The sequence below is a fragment of the Pipistrellus kuhlii genome, unplaced genomic scaffold, assembly GCF_014108245.1.
Source record: "Pipistrellus kuhlii isolate mPipKuh1 unplaced genomic scaffold, mPipKuh1.p scaffold_m20_p_103, whole genome shotgun sequence".
NCBI classification, from domain to species: domain Eukaryota; kingdom Metazoa; phylum Chordata; class Mammalia; order Chiroptera; family Vespertilionidae; genus Pipistrellus; species Pipistrellus kuhlii.
The window spans coordinates 241,721-263,020 of record NW_023425409.1 but is presented as its reverse complement, the minus strand read 5'-3'; the positions used below and the strand labels follow the sequence as shown (position 1 = coordinate 263,020).

Below are 21,300 nucleotides of genomic sequence, written 5' to 3'. Positions count from 1 at the left end.
TGCGTTCCTGGTGTGGAGGGGCGTGCACTGCTCGTCCCATTCTCATCAGCCTCTTCCGCTGTGGACCTGACAGCCCTGAGCCTGGGCGGTGACGGCGCTGAGAACCGGTTGGTGAACCAACGAGGGGGCCTGGCCGGTCTTCAGGATGCTGGCCCAGAGGCTGCCACTGGGAGTGGATCATTTCCCGCTTCCCTCCCACATCCCGGGCGACGCTGCACGGCCGCCTGAGAGCGCTTCCAGAGGGACCAGGCCTAGACCGCTCAGCACATGCACTCACCCAGGTTTACACGCCCCTCAGCCCTCCGTCCGGGGGTGTTTGCAAACAGCTGGTCTGTCCTTTGGTGCCGGCGCCTTTTCAGCAGCCGGGGAGAAGAACCGTCACCCCAGAGGCCGTGGAGGCGGGACAGCTCAGTGCCAGTGGCCTGGGGCCCAGCCCAGCCGGAGCGCGGACTGACCTGTGCGGGCATTTCCCCTTGAAAGCCTGAGTTCTGCGATCAAAGCCGGGGGGCGGGGGGGGTTGGGGAGCTGAAGACCAGCCTGGACTCGGCCACAGGAGGGCAGCAGGGGTGCTCCTCCGCCCCCTACTGCTTCCCAGAAACCACGCCCTTTATTTATAGAGCGCATGCCCTTTGTGATAAGAAACCAAAGAGAAATAAAGAGTATGCTTCTATCGTCTTGCCCTTCCCTGATTTATTTTTTAAATACTATTAGAAGTAAATCACATTTTTATTGTGATTCATTGAAGAAACAGAACAAAGTAAAAATATGCCTGTGAAAATAAGGAAAAAGCCAGAGAGAGCAAACTCGGTCTTTGAAAGACGTGTATGTACACGAGGGTCCTGGTGGGACATGTGCACGCGTGTCCTGTCCCGATCGCACTGCCCTTGGCCCTGTGCTCGCTGCCGTTGGACTCAGAGGTCCCCGTGGCCTGTGGCCACCGACTCCGGGCAAAACCGCTCCCGGCTCCTACTCTGGGCCAGAGTAGCTTTGGTACATTAAGTCACTGGAACATTCTTTTGTTTATTTTTTTAATTTATTGAGGTGACATTGGCTAATAAAACTGCGGGTTTCAGGTACACTGCATCCTGGGTGTGTTGTATGGCGTTCACCTCCCCAAGTCCGGGCCTCTTCCATCACCATCCTCTCCCCCTTCCTCTCCGACTGCACGGGAAGTTCTCCGACCACAGACTTCCCTGGGGCCGGGGCCCGTGTCCGCGGGAGACGGGACTCCCAGTTCCGTTTCCACTTCCCCACGCGCAGCCCCGTCCCAGACCCGCCTTCCTGAAGCCGGGTGCCGGCGAGGGTGTAAGAGACGCCACGCCTCCCGAGTCGGGCCCGGCTCGCCCTGCGCAGCGAGGCCGGCAGGTCCGTGTTCGGGTTCGGAAGGGTGCCCGTCCCACACACCCACCAGCCCGTGTTCACACAAACACGCCACTGGCTCCCACGGGGCCCTCGGCAGCCCCGAGAAGGCAGCGTGGCTCGTGGGGCAGAAAGAACCTGCGTCAGACCACTGCGCACGGCCTGCCCTGCTCCGTCTGGGGCCGTGGTCACCACCCGGGGCCAGGCCGCCCACGGGGCCTGTCTGCGGCCTGGGGGCACTGTCCTCCGGCCCCGCGCCCGGCGTCTGCTGCCTGGGCCTGGGCTGGCTCTGCCGCCGGGGGGAGGATCTGTGTGTGGGTCACGGGGACCGCGGGCAGCACAGAGGCAGCAGGCCCGCGGGCTCCGTGGCTCCGTGGTGGGAGAGGTCGGCCCTTCCCCCGTCCCGCTCTCCCTGTGGGCGACCCCCATCGCAGAGGCTGCCCGGCTGCAGCTGCACACGCCTCGTGCCTGCTCCACCTCCCTCTCAGTCAGGCCTGGGACACCCCTCCCTGCACAGAGCCGGCGCCCTCCCTCCCCCCGTGGCGCACACGCCGGACTCCACACCCAGGTCCATGTCCTCTCCCCCACCAGCCCCGTGGCACCGGTGAGAGCGCAGAGGCCGCTCCGGGATGGCGGAGGGAGGCTCTGAGCGCGGACCCTCCGCACCTCGCAGGAGGCAGGGGCGGCTGGCAGGCGCGGGGCTCCGAGAGGTGCGGCCTGGAGCTCTGATGAAGGGGAGGCCCTCACGTGCCCGCCGCTGCACCCTCGCCATCGCCCTGTCCTGACCCAGGGACCTTGGCGCACGCTGGGACCGCCCGGGCCTGCCTCACGTCCAGTGCTAGCGCCTCATCCGTTCCCACGAGCACTCAGTCGTTGATGCAGAAATGCTTTATTGTGCCTCTCCCCTGAGGACGGCTGACCCCGGGCAGCCCCTGCGGGTGGGAAGGGACCGGGTGGGCAGTGGGGGGGGGGGCAGGCATGCACAGGAGGAGTCGTCCTCCCAGGAGCACCTGGCCGAGAAACCCGGCCAGCGAATACAGCCGGGGGCACAGCAGGCCACGCCCACGGGCTCTGAGGTCCCTGACCGCTCTGAGGAGGGAGGGACACCTGCTGGGGGCAAGCCCGGGGCTTCCTGGAGGAGGTGGTGTTGGCGCTGGGCCTCGAAGGGTGAGTGGGAGTTAGACACAGACGGGCAGGCGTGGCAGAGGGCAGCGGGCGTGCGAGAGCAGAGGCCTGTGGGGATTAAGCAGCAAGGAGGGTGCTGAGGGCGGTGGGAGGGGAGGTCTCGGCGGGGGGGCGGGGTGTGTGAGGGCTGCGGGGGAGGGGGGGAGAGGGCGGTGGGAGGGGAGGTCACGGTGGGGGTGTGGGGGGTGAGGGCCGCCGGGGGGAGGGCGGTGGGAGGGGAGGTCTTGGCGGGGGGGCGGGGTGTGTGAGGGCTGCGGGGGTTGGGGGGGAGAGGGTGGTGGGAGGGGAGGTCACGGTGGGGGGGGTGAGGGCCGCTGGGGGAAGGGCGGTGGGAGGGGAGGTCGAGGCGGGGTGCCAGCCTCCCCTCCCTCCCCAGCCCTAGAAATTGCTCAGGATGTTGGAGATGATGTCGAACTTGGCTTTCTCATATATGTCCCTGACCACAGGGGGCAGCTTGGAGCTGTCGACCTCTGGAGCGGCTGCTTCTGGGGACGGAGCCGACCGCTTCTCCCGCAAGCCCTGCAGAGGGCGCCGCAGTCACTCACCGCCCCCGCGGCCTCTCCCCCCTCCCGCCCTGCCTGGTCCCTCTCCCCAGGCGGCGCGTTAGCCATGAGGCGGTGGTGTGCCCGCTCCTCCCCTCACCGGCCAGGAGGCTGCACCTCGGGGTGGTTTCCCCCAGAGGTGGGTGCAGAGGAGGGTCGGTCTCCGAGGCGGGAGCAGAGCCAGTGCCCCCCGCCCCCGGCCTCTCCCCTCCCTGCTCCCGATGACCCCCATCCTCATTCCCCGCGGAACCTGCACTGAGGACACTGGGGACGGATCCTCCGGAAGAGGAGACTGAGGCCAGGCGCCCAGCCAAGGCTCACCTCTTGGGGGCGCTCCGGGCCTGGGCTGCAGTCGACCATCAGGACGCGCAGGGGGCCCCGCATGAAGGAGGCGCCCGTGCAGTTCCACTCCTCCTGCGGGGCAGCGGGGCAGCGGGCAGGGGCTGGAGGGCGTCCGGGCCGGCACCCACCCCGCAGCCGCCCGCCCGGGGCCTCGGCCCCAGCCCAGAGCGAGCTGAGGATTGCCCCGGGGCCTCGGCCCCAGCCCAGAGCGAGCTGAGGATTGCCCCGGGGCCTCGGCCCCAGCCCAGAGCGAGCTGAGGATTGCCCCGGGGCCCGGAGAGGCCGCTGGAGCCCTGCTGTTTCTCCGAGAACATCCCAGACCAGCCTGTTCGCGTGGGTGTGAGCCTGAAGGGGACCCCCCCGCGGTGGCTGCCTGACCCTGGAGGGGGTTGTGGGAGATTTGGCCCAATTTTATTTTGCTTCTCCACAATTTGTTAATTTGCTATTTTAAAAAAATGTTATTTTCTAATTTTATACCTTGGGTACATTATGGTCCCACTTTATTCTTTTTCTGTTTAGTTATTTTTTATTTTTAAATATATTTTTATTGATTTCAGAGAGGAAAGGAGAGAGAGAGAGAGAGAGAGAGAGAGAGAGAGAGAGCGCGCAACATCACTGATGAGAGAATTATGGATTGGCTGCCTCCTGCTGGAGATCAAGCCCACAACCCAGGCATGTGCCCTTGAGGGAATCGAACCCGGGACCCTTCAGTACACAGGCCGACGCTCTATCTGCTGAGCCAAACCAGCCAGGGCTATTTAGTCATTTGTAGTACGTGTTGCTTTTATAATGAGGACTGAGTGATTTATAGAAAGAAAACACAAAAGGGATAGGAAAAAGGCTCCTACAGGGAAACCTGGCAGGGCCGGGGAGGTGGGCGGAGACACACACACAGACACACAGACACACACACACACAGAGACACACACACACACACACACACACAGAGACACACACACAGACACATACACAGAGACACACACAGAGACACACACACACACACAGACACATACACAGAGACACACACACAGACACACACACAAAGACACACAGAGACACACACAGACACAGACACACACATACACACATACACACACATACACAGAGACACACACAGACACACAGACACACAGAGACACACACACACACACAGAGACACACACACACACACACACACACACAGACACACACACACACACACACACACCCCCGGCCGGCGGAGAGGAGGGAGAGGAGAGGACCCGCTCCTGTGGGGCCGGGAGACTCACCCCGCCGTCCCTGAAGGCGCATCGCTGGGGCTCCGGCCGCCCGGCGAGGCACACGGTCTCCCGGGCCCGGAAGCTCACCGGCGTCTGGAAGGTGGAGTTCTGCAGAGGCCAGAGCAGCTCCCGGCAGCCCTCCCCCGACGAGCCGGCGCGGGCACAGCTGCGGGGGAGGCCTGAGCCAGGCCCGGCCGGCCTCCTCAGCAGCGGACGGGGCTCTCGGAGGCCGGCCCCAGCGGCCACTGCGGAGCTGGAACAGGAACAGGAATACCCGCCTGCCTCCGCGGCGTGCTCAGTGGTTAGAGCGTGCAGGACACAACCAGTGGGCGTGGCTCTCTGGCGTCGACATTTCCCTCCCTCGCTCCCTCCCAGAAAAGGCAGTGGGGAAATATCCTCAGGTGAGGATGGACAAGAAAACCAGCAGAAGAACACCAGCGGGGGTGTGTGTGTGTGTGTGTGTGTGTCAGGGGAAAGGAGACCTGTGTAACACTGTGTGATCCTTTAAACAACAAAGAGGAGTTAAAGAGCGAATGCCGGCCCTGCATGCTCAGCTGCCTGCCAGAGAGGCCACGGGCGGGAGGGACGGGAAGCCCCTGCGAGGCCGGGGGAGACCAGGCCTTTTCCTCCTGCGCGCCTTCCAGCAGGCCGGCTCCTGCCCGGCGAGGCCCAGCCCTGCCGGCCAGCCCGCTGTCCCATAGCTCCGGTGCAGACACGGCTTCCCTAACAGCCGCTCTGTTAACCGGCCTGTGGGCCCCCCCGGGCGGCCACAAGGCAGGTGTCCGGCCCCGGGCTGGGGCCGAGGCACTCAGGACTTCCTGCAGGCGGAACAGGGGCTGGCCCCGCCTCCCGGCGTTGAAGAGCTGCAGGGCCTGGTCGACGAGCCTCTCCTCGAAGCCCGGCTGGCGCTGGGCCACACAGGCCACCGCCGCGCCCGCCACCAGCACCAGTGCCCTCCAGGCCCCCGCCATGGCCCTCCGCGGCCCGCCGCTGGCCGCCGCCCTTTAAGGCGCTGCCGGTGACACCGGCCGCTCCCTTCCTGTGCCGGGCACCACGGTTGGCCAACGTTCTGAAATGCCGTTGGCTAAGAAGCAAGCAGGTTTGGGCAACGGGTCCGGGCCTCAGAGTGGGGGAGAACCCCGAGCCGGGGGCAGGAGACCAGGCTGATTTGGGGCCAGCCCCTTCCCTCCGGGCCTCCGTGTCCCCTCCCGGGCGACCGGGGGCCGTCTCCGCCTGCCTGGCTGTTCTGGTTTGATCCCAGAACCTTCCGGAACACAATTCCGTGTGCGGCAGCTCCTCGGCCACGTGCACACAGAGATGGTCTCCTCTGGGGCTGGGCCCAGGGTGACATCCACGACGTTACGTTTTACAAGCGGGGTCAGCCTCTAAAACCTGGCCCTGACTTTGAAAAAGCCCTACGATCTGACCATCCGTGGCTCACCGTCCGTCCCTCATGGCCATGACAGCAGCAGCAGCCCAGGAAGACCTCACTGTCCTCCCCCTCCTCCTGCTGCTCCCCGGACGCCGCTGGGAGGCTGGGGTCAGGACTCCTAGCTGCTGGGATGGGCAGTATGCTTTTAAAAAATGTATATATTTTATCGATTTTTTTAAAAGGAATTTTTCTTTTCTTTTTTTTTTTTAAATATATATTTTATTGATTTTGTACAGAGAGGAAGGGAGAGAGAGAGAGAGAGAGTTAGAAACATCGATGAAAGAGTCATCAATCAGCTGCCTCTTGCACACCCCCTACCGGGGATATGCCTGCAACCAAGGTATATGCCCTTGACCGGAATCGAACCTGGGACCTTTCAGTCCCCAAGCAGATGCTCTATCCATTGAGCCAAACCGGTTTCAGCTGATTTTTTTTTACAGAGAGGACGGAAGAGAGATAGAGAGTCAGAAACATCAATGAGAGAGAATCATCAATCAGCTGCCTCTTGCACACCCCCTACTGGGGATGTGCCCGCAACCAAGGTACATGCCCTTGACCGGAATCGAACCCGGGACCTTTCAGTCCCCAAGCTGATGCTCTATCCATTGAGCCAAACCGGTTTCAGCTGATTTTTTTTTACAGAGAGGACGGAAGAGAGATAGAGAGTCAGAAACATCAATGAGAGAGAAACATCAATCAGCTGGCTCCTGCACACCCCCTACTGGGGATGTGCCCGCAACCAAGGTCCATGTCCTTGACCGGAATCGAACCCGGGACCTTTCAGTCCCCAAGCTGATGCTCTATCCATTGAGCCAAACCGGTCCCGGCGAATAAATATATACTTTTTAAAAGAACTGAGCTCAGGCACAGACCTGGCAAGGGAAGGTGCTGGGAGGAGCTGGTCTACCAGCGAGGGCGGTGCCCCTTCCGCTCCGCCCTCCACGGTGGGGGCTGTGGGGCTGGCTGGCCCCCACCTACTGAGGGGAGTCTTGGGAGCCGGCCTGGAGCCTAGGAGGGGAGGGCAGGATTCCCGGGTCCCAGAGGAGGGTCCCCCAGCCCCGCCCTGCATGTGACCGCCCTGGGGCCGAGATTGGGGCAGGGGAAAGGTGAGGGTCTGGAGGGCACTGGAGGGTGCAGGCAGCAGGACGTGGGCTGCCCTCAGGGGAGCGTCTGGCCACAGGCTTCGCCGGTGGGCCTGCTGCGTCCCAGGCTCCCGCGCCTCCGAGAGCAGGTGGAAGCAGAAAGCGCTCCCCAGGCGGCAGCTGTGCAGAGGGAAGCAGCGGCCCTTGGGCAGGCTCCGGCCTGGCGGGGCCTCAGCTTGCCTCAGCCCTGTGGCCCCATCGCCTGTGGGGACACACACGGGCTGTAACCCCGGCAGTGTGGACACAGGTGCCCCACCCCGGCATCTGCCAGGCCGCCCCGCTCCCTCCGCCGAGGGTGGGGGGTGATGGAGAGGAGAACTGATTTGGCTGAATGGGTGTTTGCTGCCCCCTGGTGACGGGTGTACGCCTCCCCATTACTCCCAAGTCTGTTTCCCCAAACTCCCAGCCCTGGCCTCGGGGAGGAAACACCTTACGGGACTCCCCGCTGTGTTCCCTCCCCGGCCCATCCCCACCCCTTCCCCTCTGCACGCCAGGCCCTCCCCACAGGGCCTCTCACACCAGGTGACTCGGACCCTGTGACGTGGCCCCTCCCCACCTCTCCCAAATTCCTGTGAAGTCCCAGCCCCAGGACCTCAGAATGGGACTCTGTGTGGATACTCTTTAAAAAAAAATTCTTTATTGTTGAAAATATTGGGTAATCCCCCACCCCCACCCCTTTTAGCCCGCCCCGGTCCCAGGCCTTCACCACCCTATTGTCTGTGGCCTGGAGAGCATTACCCTAAGTTAGGGGTGTCGAACTCAATCAGAGAAGGGGCCAATATCTAAAATCCAGCCTAAATCGCGGGCCGAATGGTTTACTGAACAGTCATAAACTGTCATTGTGATGGAAACGCAGCGGAGTGCAGTGATGACAGCGCGGTGCGGGCCACATTGCAAGGCCTGGCGGGACGGATTTGGCCCGCGGGCCTTGTGTTTGACACATGTGCCCTAAGTGAATAAGCCAGTCAGAGAGACATGCTCTCACTCATAGGTGGAATCTCATGAACTAAATAAACGGATGAACGAGGGGGTCAGGAGACATGGAAGCATGGACAGACTGAGGAAGCTCAGAGGGAAGGCAGGGAGGGAAGTGACCAACCAGAGACTTGGGTGCATGTCTGCGTCACCTGAGACACCCTTAGAGAGGTGCCTATGTGAACAGGTCTCACTGGTGTCCTCACAGGGAGATTATCGGGACACAGACATGCCGAGAAGGAACGCCATGTGACGACGCAGGCAGATGTTCCCCTACCAACCACAGAGCCGGGCCTCGGCAGCCCAGCTTGTGACACCTTGACCTCCGGCGTGTGGCCTCCAGAAGGGCGAGGAAAGTATTTTCTGCTGCTTAAGCCGGCCGGGCAGCCGGTGACGCATTGCTATGGCAGCCCTAGCCCTTAGCGTCCAGGGTCCTCACAGGTATGTGTCTGTGCAGTCCCCCCCAGGAGCGCCGGGAGGTCTGAGGGGTCCCATTCTATAAAAGGGAAAGGACAGCTGCCCCAACAAGCTCAGGAGGTGGGACCATCCAGGCTCCTCCCATCCGGAGACAGGCCAGGGTCTCCGCCCACCCCACCTGGACCGCCTGCCTCTATGGGTCCTCCCAGGTTGCCAGATCAAGGAGGGCCTCCTCCTCCTCCCCGCCCCTTCCTTCCTGACGGCTCCAGTCCACACTGACCAGCAACTGCGTAATTCCCGTCTCTTGCTGACCTCAAGCTCGGGCCTGGGCTCTGTGTCCCGTGGCCAAACTGCTTCCCGGGCCCCACGTCCCAAATCTCGCCTTTCCTCGCTCAGCTATGCTACCTATGGTCCCCCACCCGCTACCGGCAGGCTCCGGTGCCGGCGGCTAGGCCGAGGTCCCGCATGCGGCTCTGATGGCCCAGAAGAAACCAGCCTGCGCCCTCCGAGCATCTAAGGGAGGAAGACTGCTATCCCAGAAGCCCTTTCGCGTCGGCCGGAGATTCGCAAGCCTCCTCGCCCTCTTCTCGGAAGAGACTGAACTGCGCATGTGCGCAAGGCTGCGCGGGCCGGGCGGGGACTACATCTCCCAGAAGGCCGTGCGGGCTGTTCTTCCGCCGCGTGACGCCCGTCTTCCGGCGCGGAGGGGCGGGGCAGTGCGCGCGGCTGAGCCAGCAGCTGGAGGGCCGAGGGGAGCGGCCGGTGGCGCGGGGCTCCGTCCGCCATGGAGGCCGTGCCCCGCATGCCCATGATCTGGCTGGACCTGAAGGAGGCCGGCGACTTCCTCTTCCAGGCGGCCGTGAAGAAGGTGAGCGCCGCTCTCCCTCCCGCTCCTTCCGCGTCTCCGCCGCCGGCCCGCGCGTGACGCCCCTGCGCGCCGTCCCCTCCTCAGGCCCCGCGAGGGAGGCCCGCGGCCGGCCCGGCCTCCGCCTCCGCGCCGGGCGGCACCGCGGCCTCGTGGGAGCCGCGGCCTGACTTCGGGCCGGGCCGCCGGGGCGCCGTCCACGCCGGACCCGCCCGGGGAGCCTCCGTGATGTGAGACGGCCCGGGGGCTCCGGGCCTCGGGGCACTTCTGTCCGCTCTTCCCGGGGGAGCCCGGCCGGAGCCCCGGGGCGGGGCCCGCGCTCCGTGGTGGACTCGGTCGGAGGACGCGGGCGGGGCTGGCGCGGATGGAGGCGGGGGCCTCCGTGACCCCAAGATCGGGGGCAAAAGTCGCCTGGGAGCCCCTGCGACGGGTGCCGTGCGAAGGGCCGCCGGGCGCCCTGCGCGTCTGCAGGAGTGAGGACCAGCGCCATCCTCCTCAGCTGTGCTTACAGAAGCAGTGGCCGAAGGAAGAGAAACGGTGACCCTCAGGAGGCCGGTGCCCGCAGGGGGCCCGGTGGCCCAGGTGGCTCAGGGCTGAGCATCGACCTAGGAACCAGGAGGTCAGGGTTCGATTCCCGGTCAGGGCACAGTCCCTGGTGGCAGGCTGCATCCCCAGTGGGGGGCGTGCAGGGTCCCTGATTCTCTCTGATCGATGTTTCTGTCCCTCTCCCTTCCTCTCAATAAAAAATATATTTCAAAGAAAGAAAGAAAATGGGCTTGGGAGTAGTTTTCTCTCCACTCTGCCCTGTGTTCCTTCAGACACGCCAGCTGTGTTCTCTGGAGCCCATCGGTGAACCTCGGCCTTTTCCTCACTTTGAAAACCAGAAAACGCACCTAAAATTCCACGGCTTTCCCAGACTTTGGCCACTTCTCCACCTGCTCTGTCGCACGCCTACGGTTCTTTCCCTTGTCCGAACCCCTCACTTTTCACCCTCTTCCTGTGACGTGTCTGTGCTGCTCTGTGGCACCCCCCTCCCCCCCAACTGCGAGTGACCGGAGGCCCCTCCTGCCTTCGCAGCCTCTGGGCCCCTCTCCCTGGCGGGCACTCGGGAAAGGTGGCCGGCTGAGATGCTGGCTCACTCGACTCAGACCAGGGGGAGCATACCGGCTCAGAAGCGCCGGGAGAGGCCTGTCGGAAGTCAGCCTCGAGCTCACGGTGGCGACACGGTGTCCTGTGAGCAGTGGCTTCCCGGGGGAACCCGGCCTCCGAGAGGAGCGCTCAGGAGCCATTTCGCCTGCCGTGGCATCAGCCGCTCAGGAGGCAGGTTCCTGTGCATCTGCTCTTCTGGTTTTTAAATGTTTCTATTGATTTCAGAGAGGAAGGGAGAGGGAGAGAGACAAACATCAGGGATGAGAGAGAACCATGGGTCAGCTGCCTCCTGCACGCCCCCACTGGGGATGGAGCCCCAACCCAGGCCCCTGCCCCTGACCAAATCTACCCCCTGATTGGTTCTGATTGGTTCTGGCTGTGCCTCCAGGCCAGTGGGTGGGGTCATCTCCGAGGCAGCATGTGAGGTGGTGGTTGGGCCGGCCTGCCAGCTCCCTCTCTGGTGTGAGCCCTGACCTTCCCTCTGTCTGGTCATTCCTGCCGCCCAGCCATGGGCCTTTCCTCACCGACAGGGACACTGCAGACCTCTCTCGGTGGTGCCTTCCCAGCCGGGACCGTGGGCGCGGAAGAGGCTTTTCATGCCCACTCTCACTTGGCGCCTTTGGTCTACATTTACTGTGGGTTAGGGTTATGGTTGGGACCAGAGCACAGCAGGGTCCCATCCTAAGGAGACTTGGCTTGTGGCCTGCTTGGGGATGCTCCTTAGGGCCCCCTGAGCTGGCAGAGTCCTGGGCCTCGTAGAGAGGCTGCAGCGGGGTGAGGACTGGCCTGGGGTTCACGCAGGGCCGTCCACTGCTCAGAGGAGGCGGCTCTGTGGCCTGCCTCTTGGAGCTGCCCCGTGACTGAGCTCCTGGTGGCCCAGGAGTTGAGCTGGTGATGGTTGTGGTGTGGATGGCTCCTGAGCCCTGACTGGGGATGGTGAGATTGGGGGGCGGGGGTGGGGGCGGGGTGACGGACGGAGAGGGAGCCGGCAGTCTCTGTCCCTGGTTTACATTCCCCTCCTTTCTCCAGTTTGTCCTGAAGAATTATGGAGAGAACCCGGAAGCCTACAATGAGGAGCTGAAGAAGCTGGAGCTGCTCCGACAGGTAGGAGGAGAGTATTTGTATGAGGTATGAACGGGATTGGTTTGTGGGGCCCTGGAGGAGTTCTCGCCAGTGGGCCCTCAGTTCTGGGACCTGGGGGGGTGCGGTCCTCACACACAGGCAGGCGTGAGAGCATGCCCAGCTGTGTGCAGCTGCATCTCAGAGGGTGTACTGTCTGCTCTGCTGTTTATTTTTCTTCTGGAAACAGGAATATTTTTATTGCTTATTATAAAAAATTGAAAATGTTCACTATAAATACATAAAGAATTAAATACATCTTTACGTATATCTGCTGTGTATAGAATAAGATAAGTTAAACCCTGTTGCTCAGGGATAGTCACTTAACATTTCCATATGTAACCGTATAGATTTTTTCCCGCTTTTTTAAGGTATTATATGTGTCTATATCTTACTGTTGCCCCCCTGCCCCCCCCCGTATAGATTTTTATCTTTGTCTATATAATGTAGTTGGATATCAATGTCTCCATCTGTTACATAAGTGAAATCATAGCACTCATCTTTATGTACTTTCCCCCCAATGACACAGATGTTCTGGACATTTTAACATATCTTCCATTTTTCTGGCTGAGGAGCATTCTCTTGTGTGGGTAGCCTTGACATAACTTACTTAAAAATAATTCTCTTTTTCCTCCACCTACCAACAGCTGCTTTATATTATTCTGTTACAGTTTACATTCAATGTTTTGTATTAGTTTCAGGTGTACAGTATAATGGTTTGATAATCATATACTTTATAAAGCATTCCCAGTACCCGCCTGACACTGCTAATGTATACATAGTTATTACAATCTTATTGACTATATCCTTACGCTGTACTTCAGTCCCCCACACCCCTGTCCCGCAGCCATCCGTCTTGTTCTGTGTCTGCATCTGCTCCGTTTTATTAAACAGCCTCTTTGAAGGGCGTGTTGGCGGTGCTCAGTTTGACCTGTTAACATGCTGGGCCAGCTGTCCAGCCTGCTCTCTGGATTTCTCTGTGTGTTGTAGGTGCAGAGCTGTGGGTCTCATTCTGAGTATTTCAGAATGTTGGTGCCGGTTGCAAACGGCCTTCCAGACGGTGGGGCTGGTTCTGCCACCACTCTGGCTGGCAGGACGGTGTGTTGGGTGGGTGCCATGGGCCCAGCAGTGGGCTTTCCTGGCCCTGGGCAGCGTCCAGCTCTGACATTTCCTGGGCGTCCGGGAGCAGGCGCCCAGCCTGTCCTCTGCCCAGAGTGATGGCGGCTGCTTCTCCCATCCGCCCGCAGAACGCCGTCCGGGTCCCACGCGACTTCGAGGGCTGCAGCGTCCTCCGCAAGTACCTGGGCCAGCTCCACTACCTGCAGAGCCGGGTCCCCATGGGCGCAGGCCAGGAGGCTGCCGTGCCCGTCACCTGGTGAGCGGAGGGCTGGGTGCTGGGTGCCCTCCTCCCTTCTGCTGCAGAGGGGGCCTCCCTCAAACCGGGGGGGGGGGGGGCCGTGGCTGGGCCCTCACCTGCCCTCAGGTGACCAGGGGCCATGTCTGCAGGACCGAGATCTTCTCAGGCAAGTCTGTGGCGCACGAGGACATCCAGTACGAGCAGGCCTGCATCCTCTACAACCTGGGTGAGCTGCCTCCGCCCGCACAGGCGACTCTCCTCTGCTCCCCATCTCCGCCAGCCCTCTTTCTGGGCGGCTGGGCGCCACCTGCTGGCAGGGGCTGTGTGGGGCTGCTGCCGCTGGGCTCCGACGGGAGGGATGGCCGCGATGGCCTCTGCCTGACGGCCCGACCCCACTTTGGCTTTGGGCTGCGTCAGGCAGAAGGCAAACAAGGTCGGGCTCAGCCGACTGCTCTCCACCTGATGACTCGGCCCCAGCTGGGCTCCAGGGAGAAGCTTCCAGACTGGACTTCCAGGCTAGAGTCTGCCCAGGAACCCCTCCTTCGCCCACCTGCACCCCTGCATGCTGCAGAGCAGGAGACCGGGAGGCTTGGCCAGACGCCTGAGTTTCCCCATTTGCTCAGCTTTGATATCCATGGACACACTGCCCCAGTTCAAACCCCCGTTTTCCTGCTCAGGGTGACAACACTGTACCTTTTGCCTTACTGTTAGCAAGTGTGGGGCGCACCCCCAGACTGACACTGTGCCCTCTGCCTCCCCAGGTGCGCTGCACTCCATGCTGGGAGCCATGGACAAGCGGGTGTCTGAAGAGGTGAGCAGGGAGGGCCGGGCAGTGGACCGGACATCGGATGTAACAGGGAGGGCTGCTGTGTGTCCTCAGACCCCCGATCTGGTTCTGCCCGGCCACCCTTCTCTCCCCGCCAGGGCATGAAGGTCTCCTGCACGCACTTCCAGTGTGCAGCAGGTGCCTTCGCCTACCTGCGGGAGCACTTCCCCCACGCCTACAGCGTCGACATGAGCCGCCAGATCCTCACTCTCAACGTCAACCTCATGCTGGTAAGGAGGCACCCTGGTGGGAACGGAGCTGGATCCAGGGAGGGGACACTTAGGGCTGGACCCTGGACAGGCCAGCAGAAGGCAGTGCAGGCCTTGGCTCTGGTCTGCGAGGCCCGGTGGGTCGGGAGCAGGCTGGGAGTTGGAGGAGAGGGTGTGGAGAGTCCCTGTGGTCTGTCCGCGGGGAGGGCAAGGCCTCGGTGCACCAGGGAGTGGACCTGACCGCTTGCCCCAGGGCCAGGCTCAGGAGTGCCTTCTGGAGAAGTCGATGCTGGACAACAGGAAGAGCTTCCTGGTGGCCCGCATCAGCGCCCAGGTAGGGATGGGGAGATTGCTCAGGGCAGGCCTTGGTGCTCTGCCGACGCCCCCTGACGGCCATCGGGCCCCCAGGTGGTGGATTACTACAAGGAGGCCTGCCGGGCCCTGGAGAACCCTGACACTGCTTCACTGCTGGGCCGGATCCAGAAGGACTGGAAGAAGCTGGTGCAGATGAAGATCTACTACTTCGCGGCTGTGGCTCATGTGAGGGCACCGCGCCTCTGGCTCTGGGCTGGGCCGAGTGCCCCGGCCTGGGAACTAAGTAGCCATGTCTCTCTTCTCCCAGCTGCACATGGGGAAGCAGGCTGAGGAGCAGCAGAAGTTCGGGGAGCAGGTGAGTGAGTGTGAGGACAGCACTCAGGACTGGCTCCAGCCTTGTTAGTGAGATGCCGGTGGTCCTTCCCTGCAGAACAGGGAGGTGGTCCTTTCTCTGCCTCTCACCTCCTCATCCCTGAACAAGCCCTGCTGCAGCCCTCTGGGAGGTGTCCCTCTGGCAGCCCTCATCCCTGGAGCCGAGGAGGCACAGCAGACTCCCGCAGAGGGCTGCCCGCACCCAGCTAGCTATCTTGCCTTCTAGTGGGCCATGGGATGGCCAGGCAGGGTCGTTGGGGGCAGGAGGAGGAGACTCCAAGCAGGGAAGGACCACAGGCTCTGCCCACTGTCCCCACAGGTCGCATACTTCCAGAGCGCCCTGGACAAGCTCAGTGAAGCCATCAAGCTGGCCAAGGTAGAGCTGAGAAAGGGGCTGCTGCCCCGGGCCCCGAGCAGAGGGAGCAGGCCTGCGGGCGGGGGTGCTGGCACGGCCCTAGTGATGCTGAGCCCCCTCCCTGCCCTCAGGGCCAGCCTGACACTGTGCAGGATGCACTTCGCTTTGCTATGGACGTCATTGGAGGAAAGTGAGTCTGTGGGGCTGGGGGTGGCCTGGTCCTTCTCATGAGGAAGGGTGTTGGCCCTCTGCCTGCACCCTTGGGAGGGAGAGAGCCGTGGCCCCATAGAGGCCAGCTCCTGTGCCTGCTGCTCGTCCAAGACTCCCCCTCCCTTCCCTGGGTCCCCAGGTACAATTCTGCCAAGAAGGACAATGACTTCATCTACCACGAGGCTGTCCCGGCCCTGGACACCCTTCAGCCTGTGAAAGGTCTGACGCTGGGGCAGCGGGGTCAGGGCGGAGGTACGGGGGCCTAGAACAGACGTGGTCTGCATGGCCTGGCCTCTGCGTCTCTCTCCCAGGTGCCCCCTTGGTGAAGCCCTTGCCAGTGAACCCCACGGACCCAGCCGTCACAGGCCCTGACATCTTCGCCAAGCTGGTCCCGATGGCTGCCCATGAAGCCTCGTCACTGTACAGGTGGGGTGCCCTCGGCACTGGGAGGGGTGGGATTCTCAAGAGACAGGCTTCCAGCCTCTGCTCTGTCACTTCTGTAGTGAGGAGAAGGCCAAGCTGCTTCGAGAGATCATGGCCAAGATTGAGGACAAGAATGAGGTCCTGGAGTAAGTGTGGGGCTGGCTGGAGGCCTGGGGTCACCCAGACCTGGGTGGGTCCCTGTGCTGCCTGCATTAGGTGATGTAGTAGCGAGATGTTCCCCCGCTGTTTCCCCCTCCCCTCAAGATCTTACTAGATTTACCACCTAGGCGAGAGCCCGAGTCTTCGGGGGTGTCCATTCTGTCCCAGTGCTGTGCGCAGTCCGGTGGGCACACCCTGGGGGCCAGGCCAGGCCTCGGGGTGAGGTCAGGGTGTGGTCTGCTCTTTGCTAGGGCCTCAGACCTGTCTTCGGTTGTGAGTGCACCTAGTGCACTCCCTGTACCTGTGGGGACTTGGGTGAGCACCTGTCCCCCACCTGGTGTCCCCACAGCCAGTTCATGGATTCAATGCAGCTGGACCCCGAGACCGTGGACAACCTGGACACGTACAACCACATCCCGCCCCAGCTCATGGAGAAGTGTGCAGCCCTCAGCGTCCGGCCCGACACTGTCCGGAACCTCGTCCAGTCCATGCAAGGTGGGGCGGGGGGGCAGGTGAGGGAGGGATGTCATCTCTGGCGGCCTTTCCCCTGCCCCCACACCCCCCCAGGATGGAGGTCGCACCTCTCCCAGCACCTGGCACAAATACCTGCCCCACCCACACCTGGGTGCTCACTCAGCGTGCATCGGGCTGCACCCAAGCCTTGACTGAGGGAAGTGCCGTCTCCCGGGGCACAGGCCCGGGTGGTGCCTGGTCTGCCTGCCTCAGAAGCTGTCCCCCTCCCATCACACCCTCAGTGCTGTCCGGTGTGTTCACGGATGTGGAGGCCTCGCTGAAGGACATCCAGGACCTGCTGGAGGAGGATGAGCTGCTAGAGCAGAAGTGGCAGGAGGCAGTGGGCCAGGCAGGGGCCAGCGTGGCCATTTCCAAGGCGGAGCTGGCCGAGGTGAGGCGAGAATGGGCCAAGTACAAGGAGGTCCACGAGAAGGCCTCCTTCACCAACAGCGAGCTGCACCGCGCCATGAACTTGCACGTGGGCAACCTCCGCCTGCTCAGTGGGCCACTGGACCAGGTCCGGGCCGCCCTGCCCACACCGGCCCTCACCCCAGGTGAGCCCCCCTCCGGCACCGGGCGGCGACAGCTGGCGCGTCTCTGGCCTCACTGCCCCCTCTGCCCCCAGAGGACCAGGCCGTGCTGCAGACCCTGAAGCGCATCCTGGCCAAGGTGCAGGAGATGCGGGACCAGCGCGTGTCCCTGGAGCAGCAGCTGCGTGAGCTCATCCAGAAGGATGACATCACCGCCTCGCTGGTGACCACGGACCGCTCCGAGATGAAGGTGCGGGGAGCAGGCGGCGGGGCCCTGGCTTGGGGTCCACCCCGAGGTGCAAAGCCTTGAGTGTCTGTCCTCACCCCAACGCCCTCAGAAGCTGTTCGAGGAGCAGCTGAAGAAGTACGACCAGCTGAGGGTGTACCTGGAGCAGAACCTGGCCGCCCAGGACAACGTCCTCCGCGCGCTGACCGAGGCCAACGTGCAGTACGCGGCCGTGCGCCGGGCGCTCGGCGAGCTGGACCAGAAGTCAGTGCCCAGCCCTGCCCTCCTGCCTCGAGCCGCGCTGGTGTGGCTCCAGTGCTCACCGCCGCCGCCCTCTGCCTGCAGGTGGAAGTCCACGCTGCAGAGCCTGGTGGCCTCTTACGAAGCCTACGAGGACCTGATGAAGAAGTCCCAGGAGGGCAAGGACTTCTACGCGGACCTCGAGAGCAAGGTGGCGGCCCTCCTGGAGCGGGCCCAGGCCGCCTGCCAGGCCCGCGAGGCTGCCCGCCAGCAGCTCCTGGACAGGTGGGTGCGGCCCCGGGACCGCGGGCGCTGCGGCAGGCCCTGGCTGGGCTCCTAGGGCTGGTTCCTTCTTGCCTCGTCCCGCAGGGAGCTGAAGAAGAAGCCACCCCCACGGCCCACAGCCCCCAAGCCGCTGCTGCCCCGCAGGGAGGAGGGCGAGGCTGGCGAGGTGGGGGACCCGCCCGAGGAGCTGCGCAGCCTGCCCGACGCCTTCCTGGGGGCCGCCGCGCCCCGCTTCGCTCCGGGCCCCTTCCCCGGCGCGGGGGGCCCGGGACCCCACTACCTCTCAGGCCCCGTGCCCCCAGGCAGCTACTCGGGGGCCCCCCAGGTGATGCAGCCCAGGGGCCCCCAGGCCCCAGGCCCCCCTGCCATGGCCATGGCGCCCGGGCCCGCGGTCTACGGGGCGCCCGTCTACCCCCCGGAGCTGGGCCTCGCGCCCCGCTCCTCCCCTCAGCACGGCGTGGTGGTCGCTGCCTACGGGGCCCTGGGCCCACACCCCCCGGCTGCCGGCCTGCCCTCCGCCCCCCCTCCCCAGTTCTCCGGCCCCGAGCTGGCCATGGGGGTCCGGCCAGCCACCACCACAGTAGACAGCGTCCAGGCGCCCATCTCCAGCCACACAGCACCCCGGCCAAGCCCCACCCCTGCCCCTCCCCAACCCTGCTTCCCAGTACCCCCACCCCAGCCACTGTCCATGCCCTACACCTATCCCCTGGGCCCTAAGCAGCCCCTCACAGCACCCCCAGCCCAGCACCACTTTCCTCCCGCAATCCCCACAGGGTTTCCAGCCCCGAGGATAGGGCCCCAGCCCCAGCTTCATCCCACACGGGCGGCCTTTGGGCCCCAGCCCCCCCAGCAGCCCCCCCAGCAGCTCCCCCAGCAGCCCATGCCCCTCCAGCACCCCCACCTCTTCCCATCCCAGGCTCCAGGGCTCATGACTCCCCCACCCCCCTACCCCTTTGCCCCTCAGCCTGGTGTCCTGGGGCAGCCCCCACCACCTCTACACTCCCAGCTCTACCCAGCCCCCTCTCAGGACCCCCTGCCCCCTCACTCGGGGGCTCTGCCTTTCTCCAGCCCTGGGCCCCCTCAGCCGCCTCATCCCACCCTGGCCTATGGTCCTGCCCCTTCCCCCCGGCCCCTGGGCCCCCAGGCGGCCCCTCTCTCCATTCAAGGCCCCTCACCTGCCAGCCAGGCCACCCCTAGCCCCCACCTGGTGCCTTCGCCTGCCCCTTCCCCGGGGCCTGGCCCGGTACCTGCTCGGCCCCCGGCCGCAGAGCCGCCCCCGTGCCCGCGCCGGGGCCCTGCGGCCGCAGACCTGCTCTCCTCCAGCCCCGAGAGCCAGCACGGCGGCACCCAGCCTCCCGGGGGCGGGCAGCCCCTGCTGCAGCCGACCAAGGTGGACGCGGCCGAGGGCCGGCGGCCACAGGCCCTGCGGCTGATCGAGCGGGACCCCTACGAGCGTCCTGAGAGGCTGCAGCAGTTGCAGCAGGAGCTGGAGGCCTTTCGGGGCCAGCTGGGCGACGCCGGGGCCCTGGACGCGGTGTGGCGGGAGCTGCAGGACGCGCAGGAACAGGACGCCCGCGGCCGCTCCATCGCCATCGCCCGCTGCTACTCGCTGAAGAACCGGCACCAGGACGTCATGCCCTACGACAGCAACCGCGTGGTGCTGCGCTCCGGCAAGGACGACTACATCAACGCCAGCCGCGTGGAGGGGCTCTCCCCGTACTGCCCGCCCCTGGTGGCCACCCAGGCCCCGCTGCCCGGCACCGCGGCCGACTTCTGGCTCATGGTGCACGAGCAGAAGGTGTCGGTCATCGTCATGCTGGTGTCGGAGGCGGAGATGGAGAAGGTGAGGCCCTGGGTGGGTGCCCAGCAGGGATCCTGGGAAAGCATCGCCAGCTGACCGCCCTCTTTGCCCCTCAGCAAAAGGTGGCACGCTACTTCCCCACCGAGAGAGGCCAGCCCATGGTGCACGGCGCCCTGAGCCTGGCGCTGAGCAGCGTCCGCACCACCGAGACCCACGTCGAGCGGGTGCTGAGCCTGCAGTTCCGGGACCAGAGCCTCAAGCGATCCCTCGTGCACCTGCACTTCCCCACCTGGCCGGAGCTGTGCGTCTGCGCCGGGGGTGGGAGCTCGGGAGGGTGGCGCGGCTCCGCCCGGTGTGACTGGCCCTCCCCTCCCCCGCAGAGGCCTTCCCGACAGCCCCAGCAACCTGCTGCGCTTCATCCAGGAGGTGCACGCCCACTGCCTGCACCAGCGGCCCCTGCACACGCCCGTGGTCGTGCACTGCAGCTCCGGGGTGGGCCGCACGGGGGCCTTCGCGCTGCTCTACGCGGCTGTGCAGGAGGTGGAGGCGGGCAGCGGGCTCCCCGCGCTGCCCCAGCTGGTGCGGCGCATGCGGCAGCAGAGGAAGCACATGCTGCAGGAGAAGGTGAGGCTCGGGCGGGACAGGCTCTGTCCGCCGAGGGCCGGCCCCCGCTGACCAGGCCTGTGCCCTGCAGCTGCACCTCCGGTTCTGCCATGAGGCGGTGGTGAGACACGTGGAGCAGGTCCTGCAGCGCCACGGCGTGCCCCCGCCCTGCAGGCCCCCGCCCGGCACAGGCGCCAGCCAGAAGGTGAGGCGGGACCCCTGCCGGGACGGGCCGCACAGCCTGGGGCCCCTGCTCACCCGCCTCTCCTTTCAGAACCTCCTCCCTCAGGACTCCCAGGACCTGGTCCTCGGCGGGGACGTGCCCATCAGCTCCATCCAGGCCACCATCGCCAAGCTCAGCATCCGGCCTGCTGGGGGCCTGGATCCCCCTGGTCCCTGCCCGCCGGGCCCTGTGGAGCCCCCAGGCCTGCCGCCAGCCAGTCTTCCAGAGTCCACCCAGCTCCCCTCCTCCTCGCCACCCCCCCTCCCTTCACCCCTGCCCGAGACACCCCAGCCCGAGGAGGAACAGCCCGTCCCTGCGGTCCCGAGCCTGGGGCCCTCCTCCTCCTCGCTGGAGCTGCTGGCCTCCCTCACCCCCGAGGCCTTCTCCCTGGACAGCTCCTTGCGGGGAAAGCAGCGGATGAGCAAGCAGAACTTCCTGCACGCCAACGGGCAGGGGCTGCGGGCTGCCCAGCCCACCGACGACCCCCTCAGCCTCCTGGACCCACTCTGGACCCTCAACAAGACCTGAGCAGGCTCCGCTCTCGTCCTCACACTACGTCGTCTCGCGCGCCGCCTGCCCGCCTGTGCCCAGCAGGGCCTCGTGAGGTGGCCCGCCTCTTCCTCCTGTTGCTGCCTTCGGCCCTTCCTGGTCTAGCCCGCGCCCCTGTGGGGTGCACACGTGTCGCCGACCTTAGGACCTGTTTTTCCAGCTCTTTGCTACTTAATAAACCAACCTGTCTGTGGCCAGTGTCTGCCCCTGCTGACACCGTCCGTGGCCTTGGGTGGGTGGTGGGTGGGCTAGGAGCCTCCCCCCCCCCCCATGATTGTCCCCTCTGCTCCTTGTATGCCTCCTGCCTGGAGCCGCTGA

At 64.2% G+C, this 21,300-nt stretch overlaps 2 protein-coding genes across 3 annotated transcripts; one reads left to right on the top strand and one right to left on the bottom strand.

Moving 5' to 3' along the window:
- Positions 1 to 2,855: 2,855 nt before the first annotated feature.
- On the bottom strand, positions 2,856 to 6,148 carry LOC123652019 (collagen alpha-1(I) chain-like). Its single transcript, XM_045578811.1, has 5 exons — positions 6,129 to 6,148; positions 5,477 to 6,020; positions 4,697 to 4,795; positions 3,408 to 3,500; positions 2,856 to 3,063 (listed from the first exon to the last, which is right to left on the bottom strand). The coding sequence occupies exons 1-5, from the start codon at positions 6,146 to 6,148 to the stop codon at positions 2,923 to 2,925; spliced, it is 897 nt and encodes a 298-aa protein (XP_045434767.1). The 3' UTR covers positions 2,856 to 2,922.
- Positions 6,149 to 9,347: 3,199 nt separating this feature from the next.
- On the top strand, positions 9,348 to 21,177 carry PTPN23 (protein tyrosine phosphatase non-receptor type 23). Of its 2 annotated transcripts, none has more exons than XM_045578774.1 (24): positions 9,348 to 9,521; positions 11,697 to 11,771; positions 13,034 to 13,161; positions 13,293 to 13,369; positions 13,905 to 13,954; positions 14,068 to 14,199; positions 14,432 to 14,512; positions 14,587 to 14,718; positions 14,801 to 14,848; positions 15,185 to 15,241; positions 15,352 to 15,410; positions 15,570 to 15,649; positions 15,742 to 15,856; positions 15,934 to 15,999; positions 16,362 to 16,507; positions 16,768 to 17,079; positions 17,151 to 17,305; positions 17,394 to 17,545; positions 17,627 to 17,806; positions 17,891 to 19,649; positions 19,724 to 19,908; positions 19,988 to 20,231; positions 20,302 to 20,415; positions 20,500 to 21,177. In XM_045578774.1, the coding sequence occupies exons 1-24, from the start codon at positions 9,438 to 9,440 to the stop codon at positions 20,959 to 20,961; spliced, it is 4,893 nt and encodes a 1,630-aa protein (XP_045434730.1). In that variant the 5' UTR covers positions 9,348 to 9,437; the 3' UTR covers positions 20,962 to 21,177. The 2 variants fall into 2 exon arrangements, with proteins under 2 accessions (XP_045434730.1, XP_036286101.1); XM_036430208.2 differs by having other exon boundaries at positions 9,349 to 9,521; positions 20,485 to 21,176.
- Positions 21,178 to 21,300: the final 123 nt, after the last annotated feature.